Source organism: Panthera onca, chromosome D1 (assembly GCF_046562875.1).
Source record: "Panthera onca isolate mPanOnc1 chromosome D1, mPanOnc1 haplotype 2, whole genome shotgun sequence".
NCBI lineage: Eukaryota > Metazoa > Chordata > Mammalia > Carnivora > Felidae > Panthera > Panthera onca.
This window is the reverse complement of record NC_138348.1, coordinates 32640584-32661581: the sequence shown is the minus strand read 5'-3', so window position 1 is coordinate 32661581 and position 20998 is coordinate 32640584. Positions and strand designations below refer to the sequence as shown.

At 33.6% G+C, this 20998-nt stretch overlaps 1 protein-coding gene across 1 annotated transcript in view; it reads right to left on the bottom strand.

Annotated features, from left to right (window-relative positions):
* The window catches only part of KIF18A (kinesin family member 18A), a 79603-nt gene that overhangs the window by 6393 nt on the left and 52212 nt on the right, over positions 1-20998 (bottom strand). Inside the window, exons 15-16 of the mRNA XM_060606251.3 lie at positions 2669-3107; positions 1779-1886 (exon numbers count right to left, since the gene is read on the bottom strand). Coding sequence (XP_060462234.2) covers positions 1779-1886; positions 2669-3107 — 547 coding nt within the window. The remainder of the gene's footprint in view (positions 1-1778; positions 1887-2668; positions 3108-20998) is intronic.

The window sequence follows — 20998 nt, the reverse complement described above, 5'->3', positions numbered from 1 at the left end:
ATCTCCCATTCTTTTTCTCATTTCTTTCTGGGACTCAAAATACACACATGTTAGATCTAATTGTGTCCCATATGTCTTTTTCACTCTGTTCCATATTTTCTATCTTATCCTTTTGCACATTGGTTTAGATAGTTTTCTGTCAATCTGTCTTCCAGTTCACTAAACTCTCTTCTGCTGTGTCTAATCTATTAAAAAATTTTTTTTTATTACTTATTTATTCTTAAATTCAGATTTTCATTTTTCAGTTCTAGAATATTCATTTGATTCATTTTAAAACAATATAGTTCTTTCGGAAATTGTCACTGTTTTGTTGAACTTAATCACAGTTAAATTTTTAAAGTCTCTACCTGATAATTTTAATATCTGTATCACTTATGGATCTTCAGTTTTCAGTAATTTGGTCCTGTCTCCTGGCATACTTGGTGATTTTTGCTTAAGTGCTAAACATGTAAAACAAACAAACCAAAAACCTGTATATGCTCTAGGTATACTTCTCCAGAAATTAATTTCTTCTGGCAAGCAGGCAGGACAGAGTTAGATCACTCTGATCCAAAAAGAGACTGAGTTGTTGTAAGGTCTGTTTCAGGCTTTTAAGAACTGGTCTATCTCCAGTTTGCCCTACTCCTACAGCACAGGCCTTCAAGAGTCTCAAATAAAATCCTGAAGGTTTAACAGCACCTTTTCTTCTTGATGGATCCCGGTACAGTTTTTGTGTCCCAGCCGCATGAGAATGTCAAAACTCTACTTAATACTTCTGCTTCTTTCGGCTTTATTTCTTGGCCTCTTATGCCACAGAATTCAGAACTTGGCAAACATCTTGAGGGCAAAAGCTACATACAGAACTATTTTATTTCCTTAGCTCAGTGAGACTGCTGGTAGCTGGAGTCTTCCATTTTGTGCTTGGCCTCTACACTTGATGCTTGGCAAATGCTAAATGGAAAAAAGAGGCAGAGAAGGTTTGACTCTCTATAGCTTGTCTTCCTTTCCTCTGCATCTTAAACCTTCAAGTCTTGGCTACGTTGGTTGTTCTCCAGTGCCTTTAAAGCAGCCGTTGGTTGTATTTTATCAGCTTTTATAACTTGTTGATGGGTGGGCTCGGTCTGATATAAGCTACATTGTCATAGCCAGAAATAGAAGTCTCTTTGCTCATTACATTTTAGTCATATATCAAAATACATTTAGTCATATATCAAAATACATATTTTAGGACTGAAGCAATTAATTAATGTATAAAAAGAAAAATACCAAATGAGTACAAGTTGTCACCAGAAGAAAAGTTAAAATTAAATGACATTTTTGAAGGCCAGAAGACTTTTCAACTTATTTTTAATTATCTGAGATATAGAATACTTTATGTAAATAGCAAGTGAAATACTTGGGATTTATCAAGATCTGCTTTTGATAATATAAATCCAGTGCTGCATTCAGAGCAATTAATTATATATACGTTTAAATATGAATTCACAGGGGGCGTTTGGGTGGCTCAGTTGGTTGAGCATCCAACTTTGGCTCAGGTTGGTCATGATCTCATGATTTGTGAGTTCAAGTCCCTCATATCAACTTTGTGTGGAAAATGTGGAGCCTGCTTCAGATTCTGTCTCCCTCTCTCTCTCTGCCCCTCCCCTGCTCACATACATTCTCTTTCTCCAAAGTAAAGAAACATTAAATAAATATGTAATAATTCACAGTTTAATCACATGAAATAAAAAGCAACTATAGGAAACAAAGTATAAAGATGATCTTATGTAAATACCGAGTCAGTTTATGTTTAATTGTACCTTGTTAACTTCCGTTTCCTTTTGGCAGCCGCAGTCATTGCCATGTAGGATGGTACTATGCTTGGTATAGGCAGAGAATGTTTAGTTGAAAATGAAGAAGAGGCAAGCCTGCATATTAAATAAAAAATAAAATGAGTACTTTTGATTTGTACTATGGAGAAAAATGAACATACACTTTCATAATTAGAATATTATTTTGTATGCATATACAAAGAAAAATATTTTTGTAGACTATAAAGCCTCTCTTGCTTGCCCTAGGGTTTTCTTCTTTTTTATCTCATAGAAAGAGTTGCTCTCAAGAGATTTCTGCATCCCAACAGCATAGAAAGGTGAAGGTATCATTCTTCCCATATTTGGATTACTTGTGATTAAACAGATGAAGTGTACAGGACATGAACTGAGAAGAAGTGAGAAGGCTGTTTGCTTGGATGACATGTAGTCAGCCATACCTTAGATATATGATGACTCAGGGTAAGCTGAGGTTCACCGAATGTGAATAAAAAATGTGAGATTTTCTTTAGTGAACATATTAATAAATAAAAGTAAACACAGTAATCCTCTGATGATGGCTTGTATCATCTAACTTTGGAGTAGGTAGGACAAACTAAATATACCTTAAGGTTTCTTCTAGTCTACTGAGGGTCAATCAACTAAGATATCAAATTAAAGACTTTAAAATATTGTGTTAGTGGATTAATATTTATAAAAACAAGATTTAATGAAGGTAAAACACTGACTTTTGTAATCAAGATAGCATACTTGACTCATGAAATAGACCTTAAATATAACTAAAGAAGAAAAAAAAGCTACGGTTTAAAGACTATGTAAACAAAACAAAATGAAATAAAAACACAAACAAAAGAAGAACTGGTAAATACTCTTTTTTGTACCTTTGTAAAATGTTATTGTTTGATAGTGATTCTTGTTCAGGTAATTTACTCTTTAAGCTCCTGGTGTCTTCACATATAGTAAATGTAGAGTCCAAATCTTCCTGTCCATATTCTTTCTTCCTGCTGAGAGGAATACCTGCTTCACATAACATTTTCAGAGAATTATCACTGTTTACATTTGAGCTGATGGTCTGAAAACTTGTAGAATGTGATGATGGTTGTAGTAAGGTCACTATAGATGAATTTTGAGTTTTTCTACAGTCTTCTGGTGTATACACAATAGGATGAAGTTCTTTGCTGAGAGAATCATTGAGCTGCAAACTTTCAGACAGTGTAGACTTTTGGGGATGTTTTGTGTTCAAGGGAGAAGGCATTAATTTTCTTCGGGTTCTTTTTTGTGGAAGGATTTTAAACAGATTAGATTCACTTGAAGATGTACCTATTCAATAAAATTAAAAAGAAGCTCAATAATGTCACCTAAATAGTTTTCCAATAACCATATCAGTTAAACAACAACATCACCACCAATAATAAAGTACATTTTCTGCCAATTGATTAAAATTTAAAAGAAAGTTGGAAAGAAAAAACATAGTTTATTGCTAATAACTTTAAATAATGTTAATGAACTCATTATAAAGAGATTCTGGAACAGAAAATAAATAATAAATGGCTAATACCAACCCTAATTCTTAGAGATAGCAGAATTTAGATTTTATGTTTGATTTATGTTTAAGATAACAAAAAAGTACTCAATAATCATACACACAGAGATTAATAACTTAATAACTTAGAGATTATAAAATATCACGTTATTTTTTAATTGGGTGGCAGTCTAGTCTAAATTAACAAGAATGGCAATAACCGATAAAATCCCAAGTGAATGAAAGAATTAAATCTGTTACTATCTCAGATATGATGGTTAATAAAGCGTTCTGATCATTTGTTTCCTATACCATACATAATTCATCAGTTTTTGAAAATTAGATTAGTGCCTTAAGATAAATGAACATAATTTGAAGAGGTCAGAATACTCTTACATGGCCCTTCCTTATCACTCTGTACAAGTAAGTCTCCTAAATGTCAAGAGGTCGTCAAGTTTAATGAACTTTTCTTAGCTCTATCCTACAACTTCTGTAGCTTTTCAAAATGATTTCCCTCTCCAACATCTATTACCTTCTTTTTCCTTCATCCAGTAAACATATATATTTCCCTAAAGATCTGTACTTGACCTCTAGTCTTATTCTACACTCTTGTAATTATCCTCTCGCCACTACTTTCTCAGTCACCTGGGTCCCAAATAACTAACTCTTACTGTTTCCTTGCATTTTCGAACCTCCACCAATCCTTTCTCTCTTACACTTAAACTTGAAACATAATGTTGATGTCATTCTTCTGACTAAAGGCTTTTAGTGATCTTTAAACAGAAACATGATATCCAGAGATTATTAGTAAGGAAATTCCTGTTTCTTGTTCCAAAATTAAGAGACAAATTGTTTTGTTTGAACTTAAGTTTGAATTCCCACAATCTAGACAGGCTTAATATTTACCTCTCAAATACCTTTTTAAAATATATACAATAATGAATTGATTGAATACATAACAATACACTTATTCAGCTCCAGCGTGCTAATCTTGTCTTTCTTAATTAACTTTCCGCTGCTTTGCCAGTTTCATTCACGGTGAACTTCAGGTGCCTGACATGAAGCAACTTTGCTGGAGGTGTATTGTCAGGAAACTACAATGTGTATTTCTGCCCATGTTTTCAAATCGTGCAGTAAGATTCCCAACTAATGCTATATTTGCTTTATGATATAATACTAACTTAAATAACACTGAAAGCTGCATAAGTGTTACATATTTCAATAAAGCAATTCAAGCTTTCAACCCAGTTAGAAAATACACTTATAATAATCACTTATAATAATCAGTACATGCATTATTCTTACTATGTTAGTTGACAATAGGCTCTGCTATGGCGAGGTTGACAATTACCCTCTAGGAAAGACAATTTAAAAACAGGAAGAAAAATATGATCCCTGTTCTACTAAGGAATTTTACTTTTCTGAGAACTAGATAAATGAGATCCAGATCTTAAAATAATTTTCCACTCCCTTTAACATGACATTTGTCAAATTTTCCATTACCAGATATTTTTATACTAATGCTGCAGTGTAAAGACAGTTACTTTTCTCCACTGTGCTGCTACCACCAATTTGGTGGCTATTAATAGCTGGAAGATTAACTTCTTTTCCCATGAGAGGCAGCAGGGGTATATAGAGGATAGAAAACTATATCAAGGATAGAGAGCTGAATTGGGAGTCAGGAGACTTGGATTCTATTTCTGGCTTCAGCAACAACTCACTGAGTGACCTTGGGCAACTCACTTAAGCAGTGTGGGCATTAATACCCCCTAAAAAAGGCTGGTGGTGGGGGGGAATACTACCTTCATGTACAGGGAGTTTTCTAGGATTAGGTAAGATCTATAAAATACTTAAGGTTCAAAGAAAGGCTCTAGAAATGTAAATATGATCCAACTGTTAGCACTACTACTTTTACAGAGAAAGTTATAATTTACTTTCCATTAATACCTTATACACAGTTATCACAAAAAGAACACATTTCAAACAATGTCTCATTTTTAGTTTATCAGATAACCAGTTTACCAAAGCTGATAGTAAACTGTAATATAAACCCAAAGTGTTGGTAAAGCATACACAACTAAGTGTTCTTTAAAAATGCAGGCTTCATAACAATATTGTAAAACTTAAAACACAATGGAACATGAAATCTCAAGAGATAAGGATTATCCAGAGTCACTATTTTTCTTGTACATAGTATCTAGAAAGGGATAATCTCTGGAGTGGCACTGGGCAAATTCCCATGATGGTGGACCACTTTTACCCTACTGCTTGTAAAGAACATGAAAACAGGGGTCTTCCATAAGACACTGAAGAAATATCCACCTGTTCTCTGGGATAATTTAAACATACAGCCAACATCAAATTTTGATATCATCAGACTAACAGTTTGTCAGTGAAATCAACAGCAATGTCATTATGACACATCTTTAGCCATAATTCTGCTCTCTTGGAAAGAAAGATATGGTAACTTCAAGGAGAAACATGGAGATGTGGTAGTTAATGTAGATTCACATACCATGGTTTTCCTGTGCCTGGAAGAAGAGATGCTACAAACCTACAGCACACATGCAAAACACAAATCTAGAGGGTTCTTTTATATTTATCCTTTCAATTATTAAATACATACAATAATAAAAAGGGAGCAGAAAATAGATGGTCATTTCAGGACTACTTAGGCTGACTAGTTGCTCAGAAAGGCACAGGAGATAACCAGACTAAAAACAAGATTTAGAGGCTTACATAGAAATTCAACAGTCAATCTACTGTTACTTGATAAAGAGTTTATGTCTCCATTTAATCCATGAAAACTAAAAGAACACAGTAAACTGACATTTGACTTTGAATATGATTTCCATAATATATAAATACAATTATATGATAAACAATTATTCTCCTTTAGGCGATAAAGTGAAGTATATTAAGTGGGCGTGGCAAACTGGAGACTTGTTAGGTTAGGGACACTGTACATTTTAATAGGCTTTAAGAACCATTGGGTATGCTAGGTCTATGTCTATAAAAGAGATTTGCTGTACTTTTCCATTAGAGGATGTACAGTAACTTTCCAGAAGACAAGGCTTGGGGCAGTTGTAGTTTCCCCTGATTCAGACTGGGAAAATACTATCTAACAAGATTCTGTAATTCTTGGGCCTACAGAGTGGAAATGATAAAGAAGGAACCTGGAGGCAGATTATAATTCCTTTAAAAAAAGCTTCATAAAATGAGAAAAGGAATCATGCAGTTACAGACTTGCAGAACAAGGGACTCTAACAGATGATAATAGTCAATAAAATACCTCAGGAACATGGTGTCACACAGGATAAGATAGCAAATTAAAAATGCATTGTTATAGGCTCTTAAAAAGTGGGATAAAAATGATTGGTAGCCCCTTGGAAGGACAGCATGTCTTCTCTCCTGGGCATTTCCATCCCGCAAACCAACTGGCATCATCATATATTTAAGTATAGGAGGGAGTAGGTAGCAATGTATCTTACGGTCTAGAAATAGCAGTTTTGGGACTCTAGCTCTTCAACACATTGTAAGTATACTGCATTTCTACTGCTCTGAAACAATTATGATCCATGGGATATAAATGAATATGTTGAAATTCATTTCCAGATAATAACAGTAACCATGTCAAGACACCTAAAAGAAGTCACTACTATTATTTCCAATCTAGTATCAATGTTTATTTTAATTACAAAAGAAAAAAAAAAGTTTTCGTCAGCTATGGTACAAGAGAAATAACTAAGAGGACTGTATCCGCATAAAGAGAAGTCACTGTTTGTTCATCCACCCAGTATTAAGCACCCACCATGTTCCAGACCTTTTTTAGGTTTTGAGAATCTAGCAGTAAACAAGACATTTAATAACTTACATTTCTGGGGAGAGAGGGAAGAAAAGTAAATTATCTTAATTAAGATAATCATGACAAATTCATTTAAATTCAATAAAACATAGAAATGTAATAGAGAGCGATGGGAGATAGGAAGGGTGTTAATTAGATGGCCAGGGAAGGTGATTCTAAAGATGGGAGATGGGATGCAACGTGAACGGCTGGGAAGGAGTCAGCCCTACGAAGATATGGGAAAGAAGCAGAGGAAATAGCAAGTGCAAAGACCCGATGGCAACAATAAATTTGTTGAGCTCAAGGAAAAGAAAGAAGACTAATGTGATTGAAGTGTAGTGAGTCAGAGGGAAAACAGAAATAAGAGAGGCCAGAGAGTTCAAAAGGGGCCAGCCAACGTTAGGGCTTATGAATGAGATAAAATGAGATATTCTAAGTGCAAAGGGCTATCTGTGGAAGATTATTTTAAACATGGATATGAGGTGATATGATTTATGTTTTAAAAAAAGATTGCCTTGTTTAATGTGTAGATAACAATATGAATGGGTGAGAGAGGAAACAGAGAAATCAGTAACATAGCTATTGCTACAGCTCAGGCAAAAAATGAGAGCCTGGACTAGACTGGTAGCAGTATGATGGATGTGGGAAGGGTGTTGTAATCAAATGACCAGATTAAAATTATACAAAGTAAATTCAGAACATTTTCAATGGCATACATACATGTGACTAGCTGCCCAATAATCAGGACCAAAGATAAGGACTTCACACAAAGGAGCAGTATTTCATATAATTTAATCAACAAAATTGACAACTTTCAGTGAAACCATGAGCCATTTCTATGTGAGCAATTACAGAAAAGTTCAAAAGGTCCTAAATGTCATTCCTTCAAATTTGGCATCCTCATTGTTACTGACAGCTTCTTCCCCCCACTCCCACTTATCACATTTGAGGTCCTGTCCTCTACTGAGGAACTCTGATTCAAGTAAATGCAGGTGTCTGGGAATCTGCTTCCTTCCCTGTCTAGTTTGGATGCTCATGGACCTGAGGCAGCAGATACTTTTTGGGGTTTGAGGATATAGCTTCTTATTCAGAGATGATGGCTGTTATTGTCATGCTTGGGTAAGGAAAAGGAAAGAACAGGAGAGAGGACAGAGGTTCAGTAGGAAATGGTTCTAGAAAAGGGTGGCAGAAAGACAATTACTGAAAATGGACTTTGGCTCCTAGGAATTTATACAAAGGGAGGGAAAGATTTAAGTGAACAGAATGATACAGAAAAAGTATCCTTTTTTAGGTCAGGCACTCTACTTTCTCTGCAAATTTATCTCTAGACACCCTCTAACAATTGAAACAGATTTATCTTCAGTTCTAGGCATAGACCTACTATGATTTCAGATACAAGGACTGACTGCTCCACCCCCAATACCTTGTTGATTGATTGCTGCATTCAATTCCTTAAAAAGGAGCCACTGCATTTTAATGCGTATTTAGTGAAGCTTCAAAATGCAAATGTGGTCCCATAATGAATGCATTTTGATCAAATAATATATGATATACATGGTATCAGAACCTTTTCTTTTTGATAGGGAGGGAAGACAGAAAGGCATCAAATACTTGGAAGAATTTCTCGCTGGAAGAGCCAGAACTTGGTTGGCTTCACCTTGTACGTGTTGTTTTAGAAGCATCCATGGTACAAGAAGGGACATGAAGGTTAACTTTGCAAAAGACAATCAATTTTAACCAAGATGGTAATCTGAGTAGAGGCATCTAGCTTCCCTTCCACATTTCCTTTAAAATGACCATATAATAAAAATAGGAGAAAACTTGTCTTAATGTTGGTGATAAGGGAAGAATATTATCTGCACACTAGGGCATTAGAGGACTTTAGGGATGATACTGTGTACCTAGAACTAGAATAAAGAAAGACATGGAGGAGAATATGATAAAATATTCCCCCACCTCATCCTTCAGTGCTATCCCTGGGAGTTGAGTAAAAGACACTGGCAGAATGTTACTAGAGTCCCTTACATTAGGAATAGGAATGAGGGAGTAGATGAAGTAGAAGTAGAAAGGATGAGACAAAGCTATGGGATGCAGTAAAATGGTAATATCTGAATACTAGCAGTAGCACTAAGAGGCCCTCAAACCCAGTCCTGGCCCAGCTGTCTCAGTATTGAGAGGAGTACGGAACAGAAAGTACCCAAACCTGTGGGCCTTGCTCCTAGCATTGGTACCACACTACACGTGCATCAGAAGATCTTGGGCAAAATGGCAAAGTTTCTAGCTGATACTACCTAGAGCTCTGGTTCCTTTTCTATACTCCTGGGGCTGTTAGATCCATGAAAAGGAATGCATTTGTCCCCCACTTGTGGACCCTAATTTCTAGTTGAGTATCAGCAAGTTATGGGCAAAGCATACTGATAACACGTATTGAGGGAACTCACTGGATCAGTAAAAAGACATGGCAGAACAAAGGAATGGCAGAACTGGCATACAAACTCAGGCCTGTTGATAATCAAGATGCATGTTCTTCACTCCCACACAAGATGGAGTCCCTACCACATGGAGAATGAAACCGATTAGAATAATGGCTAAATAAAACACGGGATATTCATAACTACAAAATTATTTAAAGCCATGTTTCATAGATTATCTGAAAATATGGAAAAATGAAGTAGTGTACAAATTGTACACACAGCATGATCTCAATTTTGAAAACAAAAAACATACACATACAAACTCTGCAAGCAAAAAAGGTGGGGGAAAGTTAAAGAAAACAGCAGAAGGAAATATGCATAATCTATTAAAATATTAGTGATTACAGCTGGAAAAATTCTGAATGATGTTATTTTCTTCTTAAAGTATTTGACTACTTTTGTAATAAACGTATAATTGCTCCTCCAAAATTGTAAATAGCAAAAACATTTTTTAAAATAAGAGTAATGTAAGGAATGAGACAAAAACAAATAAAAACCTAGCTCTCTGAAGCCTCAGAAAATCTCAGGAATTGGAGGCATGAGGATGACTCTGAAGGCACAGGGCGGAGCTAAAAACAGAACTGATTGAAAGTATGTATAAGGAAGTTGGACCCCCTAAATTCTTGCCCCATCAATATCACCTGTCCTGCCAGGTGATTATTCCTTCATCACCCTGTTAAAAGACATGAGGTTTTATTCTCTGGACAGGTGGAGACTTGGCGCCATCATGCAAAGATTACATTAGGGGTTTTTTAGTAATTTCTCAATAATGAATGCACAGATTTTTCTCCTACTGCTCTAATACACTGGTGCCAGACTTACACACCTCCTAAATGGGAAATCAGAATTCTTCATAGACAAACCATAACAATAAAGACATAGGTACTCACATTTTCAGGCTCCCCAAAACTATTTTTTTGGAGATCACCATAAAGTAAAGCTGAAAGACCTAACTATGTACACAGAATATAACTAGAGTCACCAGATGTTTGAGTATATATCTTTCAACACGATAATCAGGATAGAGAACTACATGCAGGAAAGAAAAAAAAAAAAAAAAAAAAAGAGAGAGGAAATAGACAATGTAGAAATAGAAGACTGTATTAGAATAACCACAATTAATATCTTCAGAGGGATGAGAAATTACTACATTGATGAAATAGAAACAAAATGTTATGGAAAGAAACACTGAATTACTAAAAAGAGTTCTTAGGAATCTAAAATATGAGAGGGACGAAAAATCAAAATAAAGTCTGTAAGATCAAGTGGAGGACATCTCTTAGAAAGAACAAGCAAACAGAAAGAGTTAAATACAAGAAGGCAAATAAAAGAATTAGAGGCTCAACCCAGGAAATCCAATATCAGATTAGTTAAGAGTCCAAAGACAGAGCAGGAAGTAGGAAAAAAATATTATTATATGGAGGTACATGTATGTATATGTGCACACATACATATATGAACATTTCTCAGAGTGAAAAGATAAAGATTTTCAGAGAGAGAGAAGCCCAGACTATTTAGTTTAATGAAGTAAAAAAGACTAATACCCAGGGTACATCATTGTGACATTTCAGAAAACTAAGGATAAAGGGAAAATCCCAAAATCTTCCTTAGAGGAAAAAGTCACACACAAAGTACGGAGAATAAAAATGGCATGTCACTTAACAGCAACACTGGGATTTAGAAATCAGTGGAGCCAATATCTACATGGTTCTTAGAAAAATTATTTCCAACCTAGAATTCTATACCTAGTCAAATAACCAGATAATACAATGCCAAACATGCACTATCTCAAAAAAGTTTACTTCCTGCACACCCACTGGAAGACTCTATTGGAGGATGTATTTCTGTAAAATAAGGGAGAGTAACAAAAAAGAGGATGGGAAAAAAAGCAAGTACTACATACAGAAACAATAAAGCTATACAAGAAAGAAAACTTTCGTATTTTTTTGGCTCAACAGGAAACAATATTTACTTGAACACACCCTAGAGATTTATTTTTACAAAGCTGAAAAACTTTTGGAAAGATGGGAGTAGGGGAGGAAACATATATAGCATGTAAAGGTATTAAATACTTAGGGTCCAAAGTAAAAAAATAAGTAGATGATATTTAAAATTGGAAAAATGTAAGCAAATAGGAATTAGCAGTATAAATTTGAAATTTGGAAATTAAAAGGAAAAACCAGAAGTTATCGCTAAAAGGGGAATAAGAATTGGGAATGGGCAACAAAATGGCAGAGATATTTCCACAAATAGGAGTACCTGTTAGCTTTCTAACCTATGCACTATGTACACTATGTACATATTAAAAAGTATGTATTATTACTTTTATAAAAATGTAAGCTGGATTTTAAAAGCAGATGAAGGTGGAGAGGGGAGAGAAAGCAGAGGGGGAGGCAGACAAACACACATACGCACCCACATGTAAGAGTTTTGATGAAAATAAAATAATCAGACTTTAGAGCTGTAAAGAGAAAAGCAGGCCAAAATATGTATCTTGCTTGTTCTGGGAAGGCTTTACTCAAAATCTGTAGACCCCAAGTGGGGTCAAGCTAGCCAAAGCTGTGAAGTTTTACATTCAAAAGTCTAACTGAAACATGTAAACAAATAATATGAAAGGAATGGGCAAAAAGAACAGCATATGAATGTTCTAGGCCTAGGGAAGGTGGGAAAGATCTTTACTTAGCCCTACTCTCTAGATGCTTACCACCAACCTCCCTCCCCACGTCATGTTTTCTCTGGCATATAACAAAAAGCAAGGGACAACAACTTCCTACCCGGAAAAATTTAAAAAGGGCTAATAAAAATGTGACTCAATTGTCAGAAATAAATCATTCAATATGGTGAGAAATGGATAAAACAGATTTAAAGTCATGAGTTCCAGAATGAAGGAAAATTCCTTTTCTTCAGGGACCTGCCTGTGTAATCTGAATGCCAGCAGATGTAATGTTGATATACCAAAAATATATAGAGAACAATAGCAGAAATAAAAATAACATTTAGGATAGCAAAATCTCTAAGAAAGAAGACATACTTTGTATAAGAACAAGGATTTAATCAGTTTGTCTTCAGATATTCTAAGTGTCTTAAAGATCTCCAGCTTTAGTTATTGGATTTCTTATACCTATCTTTACCTTCACATTTAGATTCCATATGATGACATGACATACTTTAATTTCTTTATATGTTTGTTGAGAAATATTCAGATGATTAAACAGAGAGAGGTCACTTTAAGGATCCGCAAATTTTCTATTACTATTTTCTACTTAACCGGATTATATAAGATTGTAAAAACACTTTGGGAACTACTCAGAGAATTGTTCACTGAAAAATAACTTTGGTATTTCTTTAGTTATAAAGGCCTAATACAATTATTCTTAAGTTCAAGAGGATCTTTTTAGGCTTATTAACACTTCACATTGTTGAAGGCACATATTAATGAGGTAACAATATAATGCACCTGATTGCTATTTCTAGAATCATGAGGCTTTTCTTAAAAATAACAATTTAACAAAAATACATATGACATGCTAAAGACTTATTGATAAACTCCTAGTTTAGGAAAGAGGGTAGGCGGTGGAAGTTATAGGATTAAATAATAGAATTTTCGAAATAATTATGTGCTATAATTCAAAACAGGATTTTAAAAGTAATCAGAGATAGGACTACTGAAAGATATAGAAGAGCTCCTCTTCTAAACCCTATAATAAGTTGTGTTTAATGAATCCAATCCTAGTCTTTGTAATACTTATCCATTAATAGTTTACGAAACATCTTAAAATATTTATATGATGCTTTAAGGCATCTTATGTACAACTGAAAATGTGCATTTCAGGATAAAGTGGTTAGTGTTCTATTCATCTGTTCCTGCATTATGGCTAGAGATTTCCCGCTTTAAAAAGTTTGTTTACTGTAAGTCCATAGAGAGGCTTAAAAAGGAAGTCAGACAAAAACATTTTGTTGAGACTGCCAAGTTTTAGAAGCCTTTCAAAAGACTTTTAAGTATTAAAACCACTTTTAAAATGAACTGTAAATGCAAGCACTAAAGTTGTGGATTAGATGGAAAAAAAAATACAATTTTCATCTGTGATTGTCCAGATTGTAACACAATATTACCTAGGTTACAACTTATGTACATTAACATTTGTGTAGTTTGTATAGTATTATACAGAATAAAATATGCTAATATAAGCCACAGCTTAAAATCAAAATAAAAACAGTGACAATCATAATGAAATTAGAATAATTTGCTTCTCCATTAAATTACATTTGTTAGTGATGAAAAGAAATTATGAATAAATATTTGATCCCTGGGTAAGGAGTTAATGAAGAAGTAAATGAAATTGATATACTAATTAATCTACCACTTGCCATCTCTTTCTCAAACTTCTGGGATCTTAAGGAATATGATCAATTATGGTAGTATAATAAAAACAGTAAGTTGTATATTTTGACTCTTAATGAAATATAGGACAGTCTCATGAAAAAGTATATGCAAAAGACCTGAAGAGAAACATCTAAAAATGTATTTATTGGCTGTATTGTTCTTTAAGCTATTTAAATCCACCTCTAAGCACAATCTAGTCTTCTTCATTATTTCTATCAGTATTTCATTTCTCCAAGAACCCTATCCCACAGATTTGGTTGAGGAATCTGAAACATTTCTAGTAGAAAGCAGAAACAGATTGCTTTCATATCTATCTTTCTGAAAGTAGTTTTAAGGAATGTCTTTAAAAAAATCTTGCTAATATTTATTAACTTAAAAATTATGCCTAAAACTTAAAAAATGTTTTAATAATATTTATATTTTATTATAAAAATTTCCTTAAATAGGCCCTAGTATTGTTATATTATTAACATATGTGTTAAGTATAATATTATATATAATATATGCCACTTATTACCTGATCCTGCTAATATGCCAGGATATTATAGATTTAAGTTAATTATGTATTATATAATATTATACATGTCTATAATGTTTTAATAATTATCACATAGTAATTATAAAATAATATATAATAATAAACTATGTATGTTGTATAATACCTGGCTACATTAGATCAGGGAAGAAGAAATAGTGGTGGTATAAATGAACTAAATCTTCATCAGAATCAGAAGATGATAAAAATCTAAACATAGATAAATCAATAAACAGCAGTGTAAGCATACTGTTTAGAAATACTAGATAAATTCTAGCAGTTTGTTATGTCATCCATCATGAGTTTCAGTGAACAACAGAATAAAAACTGATATGCTGATTTTCCTAAAGGTAGTTATAAGAATGTTGGTATATTTTTATTTTTAAATAATTCTTTGATTATTATTTTTTATTATAAGAAATGCCCTTAAATTAATAAATTATTAAGAAAGTCAGGTCTAAATAATTTTAAACCAAATGTCACTGTGATATTCCTATGTCACAGAAATCATGACATTTAGCTATCTATCTATATTTAAATGTTTATTTATTTGAAAGAGACAGCGTGAGCAGGGTAAGGGCAGAGAGAGGGGGAAAGAGAGAATCCTAAGCAGATGGATTAGGATTAGGATCCTAAGTACACTCGGAGCAGAGCCTGACATGGGGCTTGATCTCATGAGTGCAAAATCATGACCTGAGCCGAAATCAAGACACTTAACCGACTGAGCCACTCAGGTGGCTAGCAATCTACATTTTTTAAATGAATTTCCACTTTAGAAATTCCCACTTTAAAGCAGGTCCTACTTCTTTCCTAATTACAGATCACCAGAAAAGTCACAGTGGGTACCATCTCACACAAAGAACCAGAATTTAGTATTAGATTATCTTATAGTTTGTTGTTCACAGCAAGAAAGTGACATGCTCAAAATCATATCAATCATATTTGTTGTTGACAGAACTCAAGTATCTTGATGAAGTCAGGTAAAGAAACCAAAGTAATAGCATATATAATTATAACGAAGACTTAAAAAAATAAAATTTCACAGATTCAAAAATATGAATAGAGGTAATATATAATTTCATCTCCCCAAAACAGATTCTATCTCCTGACTACTACTGTCAGAAAAAGAACGTTAAGAGTGAATGAAATATGGGTATTTTTATAATTTAAAGTTGGGTTACATAAAAATTAAAAATCACCATGAATAAAAGAAAAAAAAAGTACCATACATGGCAAAGGGTTTAAAGCTCTTGTATGTGTACATGTCTCTGTCTGGGTATTTTTATATATATATATGTATCTGTGTGGTTGGTTATCTTTGGTCTACCAAGAAAGAATTCTTAAAAGATGAATAAGAAACATGAAAGAGAAAAAGAAAGCAAAGGAAGTGAACAGGTAATTTAGAATGAATCACAACTGGACAAAAGCACATAAAAAAATGCCCACGTTCATTACCCATGTAAAGTGGTAGATTCTACAGTTATAATAGTTCTGGGGAATAATTTGACAATGCATATCAAATACTGTGAAAATGTACATACCCCTTGATCTAGCTATTCTATTTTTTAGGGGCTTAGCCTAAGGAAATAATTAGACAAGCTGTGAAACATAAACACACAGAGAGATGTTTAGTGGAATGTTACTTGTTAACAGCAATAAAATGAAAACAAACTAAACGTTCATTGGTAGGGGATTAGGTAAGCATGCAATTGTTAAAAGTAATTTAATTTCATATTTGATAGGAAAATGTGTGTAACAAGTGGTTCGGTGAGAAAAAGCTGGTTATCAATTCTATGTATAATAGATCTCAATATTTATTGTTTAAAAAATACCAACTGCATATGAATGCTTAGAAAAAATGTCCAACTATTAAAACAAAATATTAATAGACGTTAATGAAAGACATCTTATTTCTTTTGGCTGGACTTCTTTTTCCAAATTCAAATAAATGAACATTTATTGCTAAGATAATAAAAAGGCTAAAATATTAGTGAAAGGAGAAATAAAGTTAAAAATGAATTACAGAAAACAGTTTCTGACTGCCAATGAAGATACAGTTGTTGGGGAGAGAGAAGGTAAGGAGTGGTAATCACTGTAACAGAAATACAAAAAATATGGTGGAAATGCAAGGGTATGTACAGGCCAAGGAGAGAGGACTCAGTAAAGGGAAGGTTCATAAAGAAGGCAGAATCTGAACTGGACTCTCAGCGGGGATAAGGATTTTAATAAGTTAGGATGTGGGACGAAGCAAGAGGAAACAGCATTCAAGATTGAGGGAAAAGCTTGGAAACTAGAGAGGCAAGAAACAGAAAGTATGTTTAAGAAAAGCCCGGGACACCAAGTGCTGTAGAAAAGTAAGTCTGCAGCTTGAAAACAGACTGGCAAAAGCCTTAGAAGGCTCTCCTAAATAAGGGGGTCTGCACTTTATTAGGAAGATAATTGTAGTGTGAAGGGTAGACTGGAGAGAGGAGAGACAGGAGAAATGGAAACTAGTTTAGATATTGCTATTATTATTCATTTCTTACATCACATTTTCTCAAAGTGTTTTAAAATAAGTTGAATCAAGAACCATCATTCTATTTCCTGTCTTTCTCTCTTGGTTTTAAATAAATCTCTAAAACACAAGTATGAATTGGCAATTTCATGTGATGTCTTAGGTACGAGGGGTCTATATTTTTTAGCTTTCTGAAATATTCCACAGATGGTTCTTTTAAATAAAGAGACTAGATAATTTATCACTAATGAGTGAAAAATCCCTCTCTTAAAAAATGGGCAGGCCTTCTGGGGTCATCTTTTGATGTGCCATATCAGGTGTCCTGAGTGATTTTACCCAGAGGAACTAATTTATCAAGAGCTTAAGACTGCAAACGTTAAAAGATTTACAGAGCTGTACGTTAGTGTAAAAAGCAGAATGCAGTATTTAGCAAACATGAGTCACAGGCTGCAAAGCAGGGTTCACGACAGGGAGACATTGATGAATGGGATTAGATCTAATTGAGGCTTGGTACAAAATGATGGCAAGGATTTTTCTTTTGCTAGTACTCATGTTAATATGTACGTGAGGAGGTATTTTGGGAAACTATGCTAAATTAAAATTAGTTGGCAAAGGTCTAAAGTGAAATCAAATATTAATATATGCATTTCAATAAACACTTCTAGGCTACAAATGCTTGATACAATTACTGTACTAATCATAAATCTGGATTCCTTTAACAGCCTTATGACTCATGGAATTCAGTTGCAAATGATACAGGTGAGTGAATTTTAACTATTTAAAAGATATGTAACTTTAAGGCACTACTGATTAACCATACATACAATAAACATTTTATAATGCATTCATATGACACTATTGTGGTTACTGCAGTATTAATGCTTATATAGATAGTTTACAGCTATTTACAAATATTGCAAAGAGAGAATACATTTTCCTACGTATTAAAAAATTGGCATAGTGTTTTAAATTAATCCAACACTCTGAGTAATAAATCAACCATAACCTTTTGATACTTGCCTTTGTGGGAAATAGCAGATACCATGTTTTCCACTCAGTCTCATTTTCCTACTATTCATGCTTTTTTTAAGGGGGGGGGGGGACAATGCAAGAACCTTATAATTTATAGTAACATTTACAGTTATGGATGAGCAACTGAACACTGTTTTGTCTACGAGGAGAATAAGGGCCAAATGAAATGTATTTAAGGATATAAACATGACTTCCATTGTCTATTGGTAATGATTAAATTTTATTGCCAAATGGGAAAATACATGGAAAATTTAGGTTATAAATATTTTTGCTATTTCATATTTATTATATGAGGAATTCATCTAGAGACTTATTTTTTTAAATGACATATTCAAGTAATTTTAGGGTAAACCTAAACTTACATTGGAACTATATTCAATCATAATATATCTACTATATAGAAGACACTGATTCTACTGGTATCTTTTCTTTTATTGTACTTTAAGATAAAAACCACTAACATGAGGTACAAAATTTAAGAAAAGGAAAGGTTAGAGACAGAAATATTACTAAATGTGAGTTTCCAGATGGATAATGAGGAAATCTTGACTTTTCATTTAATGTCAGGAATTTTATCCGTTCCATAAATAAACCTTGCTGCCAGCACCCCCATCCTGCATGGCACTCAGTGAGTGCACTGTTTTCCAGACCTAAAATAGGTGCATGTTTTACTCCAAGTAAACAGACATTTAGTTTGGAGGCAAAGATTTCAAGTCAAATAACTATTCCAAAATCAAGCACTGACATTGGTAAGATATTAAAATGAACAAAATTTTAAAAGTTAGTTTCTTAAGAGATAATACAGGCTTATTAATAAGAAAAATTTAAATAATCCATGTAACAAAAATATAAAATATTGCATTTAGGAATTTAATAACAAATGTACAAAATATATACAAAGAAAGTTCTGTTCTAAAATTTTGCTGAGAAACATCTAAGAAAATATGAATATGGAGACACACTATTGCAGAGTGAGAAGATTTGATGGCGAAAAAATGTGAAGACAAAATTAACTTACAAATTTTTAAAACTATTTTATTTCTTTGGAATTAAAAAAATTCTACTAAAATTTATTTCTTAGGGGCAGCTAACAGCATTTTAAAAACAAAGAATAATGAAGGGGGACTCGCACTGCTATATATCAAAGATACTATCAAGTATCAGTTATGAAAATAATAGCTACTAGTTCTAGGACAGACAAATAAGCTAAAGAATAGGACAGAATAGGATAAATAATTCCAAAAAAGGAATTATAGGACTACCTATTGCATTTAAAACAAAGGTACCATGAGGATGGACTATCAACTTATTACACAAGAATGTCAGGTTCTTTGCAAAAAATTAAACTAGGTTCTTGCCTGTTACCTTACATCAAAATAAATTAGAGAAAACGAAAGTAAAAATTAAAAGAAAAAAAAAAAACCTTATGGATAAAAAGACCTTTTGAGGAATTATTCCAAAAGCAAGAGAGAAAAAAAATGAAGTTGTTTTATGACATAAAAATTTTAAAAATTCAGTATTAAAAGGGGTATCTCAAAGTTTAGAGTTAATGATAAACTTAAGATATTCACAACATGTATCTTAGAGGAAAGAGTTAATATCCCTTGATGATTTCATCCAGTCCTATGGCTTTAAATATCATCTAAATGTTAACAGCTCTCAAATTTATATTTCAGTTTGGACTTTTCTTCTGAACTCCAGATTCTTATCTCCAACTGCTTCCACGGCCTCCACTTGGATGTATGGTAGACAAATTTAAAATGCCCCAATTGTGCTTTAATCTTCTGCCACACCCACCCTACAAACCTGCTCTACCTGAAGTCTTCCCAATCTCTTGTAATGTGACTTGATTCTTTCTGTTGTTAAATTCAAAAACCTTAGGGTCATCCTTGACTTTTTGCTTCCCTCACATCCCAAATCCAATTTGTGATGAAATCCTGCTAGTTCTACCTTCAAAATATATTGAAATCTGACTACTTCTCACTAACTCCATTGCTACCAATCTGGTCTGAGCCACCATCTTTCACCTGCGTTATTGTAGTAGCCTCCTGTTTCCACTCTTGCCATACTACAATCTACTCTCAACTCACCAGTCAGAAGGATCTTTTGAAAACATGATGGAAATATGTTACTTCTCTGCTCAGATCATGCCATGGTTCCCTGATTTGTTCAGCGTTAAAGTCTAAGTCCTTATAATGACCTATAAGACTTTACTTGATCTGCTTTCCTCCACTTGATCTTTGTGATCTCATCACTGTCTACTTTAATTCCTTTTTCTTTTGTACCAATTATATGTCCTAGCCATTCCTTGAATATGTCAGACTGTGTTAGAGATCTGCGTGAGTTGTTCTACCTAAAAATGAGTCTTCTCTCAGATATCTACATGGGCAACTGTGAACTTCTTCACATTTATCAGTGAAGCCTACTGTGACAATGCTATTTAAAGTAGCAACCTCTCCCCACCCCCCCCTTCTGAACTCCCTGTATTTCTTTGCTCATAGCATGTACCACCTTCTAAGATTTGGTTACTTTACTGACTATATTTATTGTCTTTCTTCTTGCCCTAGAATGTAAACTCCGGAAGGGTTAAAAAATTTGTTTTGTACTTTGATGCATCCTTAGCATAAGTATCTGGCACATAGAAGTTCAATAAATATTGCTGAATGAATAAACATTCATATCCTAAGCTCTTGTAAATATGTAACAATTTTTACAAAAGATGACTATGCAAGAAAAATGATCAATTGATGGCTAAGTAATTCACAGAAAAGAAAATAGATCCTTGAATAGATGAGAAAAAATATATTCAACTATACTAGTAAACAAAGGAAAAATGGAAAGAATATTTATGGTTGAAATTGGCAAAGAATCAATAAATTAGCTAGCAAAGACAAAAGAGGGAGAGAGAACCCCACATTCAAAATGA